Source organism: Parus major, chromosome 1A (genome assembly GCF_001522545.3).
Source record: "Parus major isolate Abel chromosome 1A, Parus_major1.1, whole genome shotgun sequence".
NCBI classification, from domain to species: Eukaryota; Metazoa; Chordata; class Aves; order Passeriformes; family Paridae; genus Parus; species Parus major.
The window spans coordinates 49007782-49017086 of NC_031773.1; the positions used below are offsets into that span (position 1 = coordinate 49007782).

The 9305-nt window shown below is 51.3% G+C and overlaps 2 protein-coding genes across 2 annotated transcripts; one reads left to right on the forward strand and one right to left on the reverse strand.

The window, feature by feature from the left end:
* The first annotated feature begins 449 nt into the window (after positions 1–449).
* Positions 450–3333, forward strand: LOC107204509 (urotensin-2 receptor-like). Its single transcript, XM_015627769.3, has one exon. The coding sequence runs from the start codon at positions 2174–2176 to the stop codon at positions 3266–3268; it is 1095 nt and encodes a 364-aa protein (XP_015483255.1). The 5' UTR covers positions 450–2173; the 3' UTR covers positions 3269–3333.
* A 2251-nt stretch (positions 3334–5584) lies between these two features.
* LGALS1 (galectin 1) lies at positions 5585–9174 on the reverse strand. Its single transcript, XM_015626944.2, has 4 exons — positions 9067–9174; positions 7425–7504; positions 6205–6376; positions 5585–5798 (listed from the first exon to the last, which is right to left on the reverse strand). Exons 1-4 carry the CDS (start codon positions 9073–9075, stop codon positions 5655–5657), a joined length of 405 nt encoding a protein of 134 aa, XP_015482430.1. The 5' UTR covers positions 9076–9174; the 3' UTR covers positions 5585–5654.
* Between the last annotated feature and the right edge of the window lie 131 nt (positions 9175–9305).

A 9305-nucleotide genomic window follows, 5' to 3' on the forward strand; every position in this document is an offset into this window, starting at 1 on the left:
ATCTTGTATATCACACATACATATCATTGTATGCAGTAGTATAATGGGGAAGTCTCTATTAGTAAGAGTTAGCCTAAAACACTAAATCAACCCATGATTCATGTCTTAACACTCATCTCTTAAAGCTCTCTTGGGAGAGCTGTGTTTCACATGCTGGAAGGAGTAGCTGAGTTCTGCTGGTGTCTAGTATCTGATGCATTTGCAGTTTTATTCAGGCAGTGTGAGAGAAGGTATCTCATGTATTAAGGGGAGCTAGCTGGAAATAATGAGACAACCAGTATTTTAATTAGCTCCTAAAGACATAAATAAAAAATCACATTGTAATTTATTTTAATTTCCTAAACTAGCTGACCTATTAACTGCTGAAGTATGAGGCTGGTTTTTGGAAAGAAAAAGCAGAGATGATGAACCAAAAAGCCATAGCAGTTCATTGTATTTCCTGGGGCATGTGGACTGTGATTATTCCCATCAGAACCAAAAAGGCAGACTCATGGTGCCCCTCTGCTTCTCTGGGGACCCCACACTGCGCCAAGACCACCACAAGCTTTTGGGAGCATCAACTTCGTGGATGAGAAGAAGCATCACTCACCCTGCTAACATGGTGCAATGGAAATATCCACCTAGAAGTATATTTTCACTGCATTTTCCTGATCTCTCCCAGTTTGGAGCACGATTTCCCTGAAAACCAAAGTTCATTGCACAGTGTGGGGAGTACTGATAGGATGCCTCCTCCTCCTGTTTGCTGCTGAATTACCACTGCTGAGGCATTTGACTCAGCCACAATGGAGCTAATACACCGATGATGCAAAACAGTGTGGCTGGAATGGCCTGAAACCCTGAACTAACAGAGAGTACATGTTGTATGGCACGTCTGTCTCTGCTCCGCAAATTCTGTCCCACTGTGTCTAGCGAGGCTGAGATGCAAGTGAGGAAAGGGCAGTCTAGCACCGGGCATGGGTGTCGTGTGCTGCTGCCTCGCTAGAAGGCGGTGGTGCCACGTAATGGGCTTCTGCTCCCTGCTCTGAGGCGAGGCAGCTTCCTGGGGCTCCGAGGGAAGGAGGGGGAAAGCTTACAGGGGGAGGATGGTCTTTGTGGAGAGGAAGGAAAGACAGAGTCTAAAATATCCAGTCCTTTGAGTCTTCAGGAGCTTGTTGCTGACTTGGAGGCAAAGGTGGAAAAGGGCTGGGAGAGAAAATGTGAGATGTCCTACAATCTGGTGGGCCTGCTTGCAAACTGGGGACTACATCCACAGTACCCAAACCTCAAAGGGCCCTGATGTCCTTGGGAGGGAGCGGGGGACAGGTTCTTTCAGTCTGGCTTGGCTAGGGAGAGCTGTGTGGCTGCTCCCTGCCTATTGCACTTCCAGGGCTGGCCCTTGTTTCCATTCTAAAGCCACAGCATGATGCTTTCCACCCTCCTTGCCATATTATGGAGTCTTGTCTTTCAGTTGTCTCCTGTCGCAAATGAGGACAACCATGAAGGTGAAATGGGAAAAAGAAAGGGAAACAAGAACAAGAAGGAAGCAGGATAAAGGTGCAGGAAGATATGGGGAAGAAAGTATGTCTGCCAGAAAGAGGAAGGGCTCCTCAGCTAATGGCTAAAAGTCCAGTATAAATTGGGACCTGTATTCACACCGGTGTGTGAAGCTGTGAGTCAGGCACATTCCTCTGTGCAGTGGTCAAGGCAGCTCTCAGGGGGTTGGTTCAGCGGGGCTCTCCTGGGGGCTCTCCAGTCTGTCTGAGCTGAGCTGACACAGACTTGGGAGCAGAAATCTGCTTGTTCATCCACTGTTTCTGTGGGCCCAGCAAGCTCTGGAGAAGCAGCAAAGGATGAGCTAGTGAAGAAGAGACATTTCCTCTTGGCTGGCAGAGGTTATCTTGCACGTACTGGTCTTGAGGGAAAAGGCAATGTCCCTTTCTTGGCTCTTTCATGGTTAAGGAGAACAACCGGACAGAGTTTGTGATGGACAACATCAGCAAAATGGACTGGGCAGCTGGAGGTGAGGAAAAGACTTCTCTGGAGCATCCTGACTATGTCTGATGAACTCTCCCCATTCTTCCCTTGGCTGCTTTGCTGTTAAGGATAGACATGTTCTGTACAGCAAGGGCGGAAGGCAGGGGGAAGGAACAGGTCTTTTGATAGCTTGATTTGCTTTTGCACAGCTTACCCAAAGATGTCTTACAACCCTTCTCTCATCAGCCCAAGTCCTAGAGAGGATCCCAAGGGTGGCAGTTTCTTGGAGGAAAGCAGTGGTGGGGATGATGACAGCAATGTCCTGGGAGGGGACAGCCTGGTCACAGGGCCGCTGGGCGCAGTGCTGCTGGCCATGTGCCTCACTGGGACAGTGGGGAACATCTACACAGTGGCAGTGGCCTCTGGCAGGGTGGCAGGCTGTTCAGCAGGTTCCTTGGGAGTCTACATGATCAACCTTGCCCTGGCTGACCTCCTGTACCTCTCCACCATCCCCTTTGTGGTTTGCACCTACTTCGCCCACGACTGGTTCTTTGGGGATGTGGGTTGCAGGCTTTTGCTCAGCCTGGACCTCCTCACCATGCATGCCAGCATCTTCCTCCTGACCGCCATGAGCCTGGAGAGGTACTGGGCGGTGGCCAGGCCTCTGCGGGCCAGGCGGGCCAGCAACGCCTACCGCAAACTGGCCAGCGCCATCCTCTGGCTCCTCTCGCTCCTGCTCACGGCCCCCATGATGGTGATGACCCAGCTGCAGGAGGGGGACGGCCCCCGCAAGCGCATCTGCGTCCCCACCTGGACGCCATCAGCTTTCCGGCTCTACCTGACCGTGCTGTTCATCACCAGCGTCCTGGCACCCGGTGCCGTGCTGGGCATCGTCTACACCCGCCTGGCCCGGGCGTACCAGTCCTCGGCCTGGCGCCTGGGGCTGCCAGTAGCCGGCCGGGCCCCTGCCCGGCAGCTCCTCTCCAGGATCTCTGCCATCGTGGTGGCCTACTGGGCCTGCTTCCTCCCCTTCTGGGCCTGGCAGCTGGCCGGGCTGTACCAGGGAGAGGGGCTGGGCATCGGCCCCACTGCCCAGGCCTACCTTAACTTCGGTGTCACCTGCCTGGCCTATGGCAACAGCTGTGTCAACCCCTTCCTCTACACCCTGCTTGCCAGCAGCTACCGCCGGAGCCATGGCCGCACCAGGACGGGCGCAGCACGGCCTGCAGCACCCTCTCAGCAGGCTGCGGGAAGCCACAGCATCCCCCTGGCTTTCATGGAGCTGTCGGGGTCTGTGAGGGAAAGCGAGGGGTGAGCAGGCTGGGAACATCTGACCTTTGGCTGAGGTCATGTTGAGAAATAAAAGTGTGTCACTTTCCATGCCAGCGTGCAGTGTCCTCCATCAATGCTGTTGCAGTGCTTTCACCTTTGCGTGGCTGCTCCTCCTGCTCAGCTGGGTGGGGAGAGTGCTTGTCTCAGGGATCCTGACTCCATCCTCAGATCCTTCAGCCCTCACACATCAGCCTCCACCTTGCACAAGGTTGGGGAGTGGGTGGAAGGGAGCAGTCAGCTTCGATATGTCTAAATTATATATCTGGGGAACCTTTGCCACCCCTCATCTCCTTGCTAGCAACGGGCCAAGCCATAACAAAGTCAGGACAACAGTGAGTCATAGATTTCACAAGAACAGTGAGTCACTTCAAGAAACAGCCACACTAGCAGGAGACCTCACTAAGGTTCATATTCCTGTAGTAAAGCTACCACTAAGCTTTCTTTCAGAAACCATCGCAAAAAACATCTTTGAAGAATCTAAAGAAAGATTGCCAAGTGCAATTAAGAGGCATTGCGAGATTCCCCTGTAGTACAGCCCAGAGAGTCCAGTACATTTGCTCAGCTTTAAAGATCAGCCCAGTGGAGGAAGCTGCAAGGAGAGAGAGCTCTCCTCTGTGTCCGTCATGACAGTTCATGGTACCCTCACCAGCACCATGGCCCTGCTGTGGTTGAGGGAAATACCCAGTTTTCTGGGCCACCAAGTGTACCCCAGTCTGCCAAACTGTGTCAGTACCTCTGTGTAAACTGAGCCAGGTTTCTTGCCTTGAGACCATCTAGCCTAACATGGCTCATTTCCATACTGCTGAACCTCTTTTCTCCAGAAAGGATAGCTTCATCCTTATCGGCCCATGGGAAGAGCCCCCAAGCTATGCTGTCCCCCTGTCATGCCTATGCACAGGATGCTAGATGTCATGTTTACAGTTACAGATGTAGCCCTAAAAAGAGTGTGGTGTGATGTGATCATCTAAAGCTGACGGGCTTTGGGCAACACAGGATTTCAAGAGAGATCCAGCTGGAGAGCCTCAAGTTGCTCATACACCCCAAGTGCTCCTACCTTTCAGCTAAACTCTCATCTCTCTTCCTCCTCAGACCCAAAATTCCTAGCAGCCCAGCCTCTCTCTGCATGAGTACCTAGGACACAGGACTTGTCGGAGCCTCATGAATTATGAAATAAGAATGGCAGGTAGGGCTGCTGTAGGGGAAAGTCCCTGTTCCCCAGCTGCTCTGCAACTGCTTAATGTGAGGAATTAGCCCAGCCAGGCCTGCAGGGAATCCTGTAGTACATGAAATTGTTAGTGCTTTGTGTTGCTTGTGGCCAAGTCTTTCATCCCAGACTGACCTGGTGATTACTGTGCACTGTGGATAGGGCAGATCCCACCTTTCCTGTGCCCACCAGGCACAGCATGCTCAACAGCAGTGCCAAGGCAGCATTAGACTGAGAGAGTCCCTGAGGCAGCTATGCAGTAACATCAAACATGCCTGACTGCCCTCAGACTCCTCGGAGTCTAGCCTCAGTTTAGACTGAGAAGCACTCAGGTTCATTTGAGCCAAGTAAAATGGGAACAAAAGCATAGTGCACACCTCCTTGGCCTCCCACGCTCCAGCTGGGCATTGCTGCCTCCCTCAGCTCTGGATGGAACAGGCAAAGCGCAAGGGGCAGAGTAAAACCAGACACCTCCACGTTACTGCCCTCATGTGCCACAGCACAACTCTTTGTGCTCCTGCAGGTACTGGAAGATAGGATTTGAATGAGGAACCCTCTACATGCTCTGCCACACCCAGCAAGGCACCTTTTCTACTGTCAGTAGCAGTAAGAGGTCCCAAGCAGACACAGGAGTAGGACCAGCCTCTACAGAAGGCTTCAGTCAAAACTAGCACAGCTGAGGACTTTCCCCTCACTCCATGCCCCACTAGGCTCACCTAGCACAGCCACTCAGTGCTGTCTGATGTCAGCCAGGAGTGCTTAGTTTAGGTACACTTAATTTATTCAGGCAGTGTAAGGTGTCAGTCTAGACCTCAACAGCAGGTGACCTCACTTAAGGGATGCTTTTACTCTCCCCCCAGTGACAATTAGCCCCAATACCTCCTCCTGCAACTCTCCTTGGACTTTTAACCTTCTGTCTTCCCAGGCTTTTAGCCTTAATCCTCTTCTCCATCCATGACTTTCAAGGACCAAGGCTGGGACAATTGCATCCACTTATGGTACTCAAGCAAAACTGGCTACCCCTATCCACCCACTCCCAGCAAGGTGCCCCAACCCGTGAGGACTTGCAATATTAAAAATATTAGATTTTCAGACTTAGTACACCAAAACTCTTATTTATTGATTGTTTTTTTCTGTATCTTTGAGATGGAGGTGTCAGAGGAAGTTATTCCCAGCTGAGGGACTGGAGTGTGAAGTCCCCTTGTGTATCAAAGTAGTCAAAGACAGAGAGGTTAAGCCGGTTAGGGAACGTGAACTGGTGGCCTGGCAGGTGGACTGTCACATCATTTTGGTTGACACCAAAAGTGATCTGCAAGGCAAATGGAAAAGTTAGAGAAAGTTTCCTCAAGCCTCTCCCCTCTGGAGCACTGCTGTGCCACCCTCTGCTTCACAGGGTAAACAAGCTCAGTAGAATAACCTGTTCACCAACAGCAGGGGTGTTATTCTGGGCTCCCAAGAGATGCCCATTCCCTGCTCTGCTCAACAGTAACATCTTGGAGCCAGATGGAGCTTGCACGTTTGATCCCCACCCTCCATCAGTGCTCAGAGCTCTGAGTGGTGGCACTGGCCAAGCAGGAGAAGCCAGCCACCTTCTGTACAGTCAGCCCTGAGACAGTCCTTGCAGCTGGGTGTCCTGCCCCAAACACCCTCCCTTCACCAGAGCATGTATGGAGAGTGTGTATACATATATATAAATATACATATGCATGCCTCACCTCTGCTGTGCCCCCCTTCTGGAAAGGAAAGACAGTCTCCCTGTGCTCTGCACCCCACTCTTCCACCTTCTTTGAGTTGCACACGATGGTGTTCACATCGCCATGAGCATCAAAACGGGGATTGAAATGAAGTCCAAGGAGGGTAGCATCCTTGCCCAGATTCATCACAAAGCTGCAGAGGAGGAAAAAAAAAAAAAAAAAAAAGCAAAAAGCAGACATCAATACAGGTAAAAATAAAAATAAAATCAGTACTACAAGCTTCTAACAAGAGAATGGTTCCGTACACAGTGCCCTGAACAGAGTTATTATACACCCAAACCAATTTCCAAGGAGTCAGTTGCTTTCCATAGATTTCCTTTCAGTCCTGAACAGTTAGCTAATGCTGCATCCTGCCTGACAGCCACTGCCTTCTCCCCATCCTGCAGGCAGCTGCAGTATTTACCATGTCATTAGCTATCCCAAAGTATCTGTAACAGCAGTTGGAGGAAGTTTCCTAGTCTAGTGTCCACCTTGCCTTCAGGTCTCTTACCCAGATGAGAAGAGGCATATTGCTTGGCAAGAGAAAGCCTGGGAGGCTTCAATCAGACAGTATCAAACTTCAAAGGCACTGGGAAGTGCTGGGACATGTTTCCTGGAACACCGCTAGTTCTGCTAGTTACAGCAGCTACCTGCTCCACCTTACCTGCAAAGGGGCCCCCCAGCCACAGACCTGCTCAAGGGCTGGGGGCTGCTGCAGAGGCTCCGCTGGGAAACCCAGCCACCCCAGTCCCTGCACATTTAGGGGTACATTTCCACTTAAGCCCACCTGTCTGCTCACCACCTTTCTTCTTTCTTTCCCCACCATCATGTGAGAGGAAAATCCACTGGAGCACCATAAGTGTCCCTACTCCTGGTGATCTTCGTGCAGGGGAGAGGATGTGGTGGAGAAGACGATCTCAACCCAAATCTCAGTATAGTCACAGCTTCCATTTCCTTTACCCTGCACTAGAGAGGATGTGGTCACTGCCAGCGTGTGCAGCTGGAACTCCACATCTGCTTTGGCTTAGCCCCATGGCAGTACTGTGTCTGCAATGTGCATTAGGTGATGACTCACTGGAAGCACTACTGGCGTTAACCCCTTCTCCTTTTCTACCCGAGGGACAGAGGCCTTTTGCCATCACTTTTTGCAGACCACTCAGTGTGGTGCCTTGGCCATGCCTGGGCAGCTCAGCACAACTCACCTCTTGGCATTTGGTGCAATTTTCCCCTTGACAGTGAGGCGCTGGCCAGGCTTGAGACCCAAGTTGGTGCACACTGGTCCCTGGGGAATGTGGAAGCAGAGACATTAGCTCAGTACCTGCTGGCTCACTTGTTCTGACTTGGCAGCTTTCCCTGCTGCCTTTTAAGACAAGCTTTGCTTTGGACCCATGGAGAAACAGGGAAGCTCCCTTGCCCTAGGGCATTGCAGCAAGGACATCCCAGAGAAGTTTCCCCAGTCACATGGTACATTTGATTGGAGCTCAATTTCCTAATCTTTCTCCTGCTGCTCTCATCAACATATCTGTATTTCAGAGCGGTGAAGTGTAAGTAGCTGCACACTCCAATCACACCCACCCATCCCAAACACACCCATGTGCCTTGCGGGTCTCATGTCATCCCACACAAACCTGTCTGAGATGGATGGCAGGGATGGAGACTTCACTCCCCTCCCCTACCTCGTGTTTGAACTTCAAGCCTTGCCCATGTCCAAGGACTCAGACACCTTGCTTCCCATCTCCCAACAGCTTGAGGATTTTTTTTAATGTAGGCTCAGTATTTGCAAGAATGTTTTTCTGCTCCCCAGAGACACCTGCCCCCCACCTTCTCTCTAGGAGGACCAAAATATCCTGGCAAACCCATATGTACTCATTTTTTATCACAGCAGAGCCAAGACCTCAAGAACACTGAAAATCTTTTCCTATCACACCTTAAAAAATAAGCTTACTCTTGGGACAACCCCTTCTTAATCACCCTCAGCCTAATGAAAGGCAAATTAATCAAAGAAGGGCAATCACTCTTCTAACACAAGCATCTCCCTAGCAGTCACAGAATAGCTCAGGCTGGAAGGGATCTTGGATATCAAGTCCAACGTCCCTGCTAAAGCAGGTTCATGTAGAGCAGGTCGCAGAGAGTCGTGTCCAGGTGGCTTTTGAATACCTCCTGAGCAGCAGACTCCACAACCTCTCTGGGCAGCCTGTTCCAGTGGTCTGTCACCCTCACAGTGAGGAAGTTTTTCCTCATAACCAACTATAACTCCTTGTGTTTCAGTTTGTGCCTCTTGCCCCTTCCCCTGTTGCTGGGCAACTCCATGAAGAGTCTGGCCCCGTACTCTTGACATCAGCTCTTAAGATAACCTCTCTAAACTCGTAAGGTATTTGAATGTAGTCCTTGGCGTTCACAGAACACTTCTGTAAGGCACATTCCTTCCAAGAAAGAGAAAAATAACAATTCAATGACTCATGAAAACTTCAGCCAGAAAGCAAGTGGCAAGGCTGCCCAGAGAAGATGCTCAGACAGCAATAAATGTTACTGCAGCAGCTTCTCCAGAGTAGAGCTGCAGTAAAACAGGTTATCCCAGCTTAGGGCTCATCCCAGCGAGGATCCCCACAGGTACTGCCCCAAAGGGATCCTACAGGGAAAAAGAACCACTACTGCCAGAACATAAAATCGCAGCCAGCGCTCTGTAGTGGATGCAGGGAGGATCGTCCCTCACCAGCAGCAGGCACTGAGCTGTAGCAGACCTTCCGAGGCTGGCGCTGATGTGTAAGCCAGCACAAGCACCCTCACACCCATCCAGCACAGTCCCACCTCCAGCAAAGCTGCCCCGTCCCTTTCTCTACTCACGCAAGACATGGTGCTGCTCTGCAGGGTAACGCTCCTCTCCACTGAGGTGCAAGGGGCCCACGCAAGTAGCTCCCAGAGCCCCTCCCTTGCCTTTAAATAGATGGAGAGCTGAGTTGTCCCAGCCCTTCTCCACCCCATGCACCAATGGGGAAGGGTGGCAGGGGTTGGTTTTGGGAGGAGGGAGGGTCTATTAGACAGAGCTGCCTCCTCCCACACTCACCCAGCCTCCTCTCTAGGAT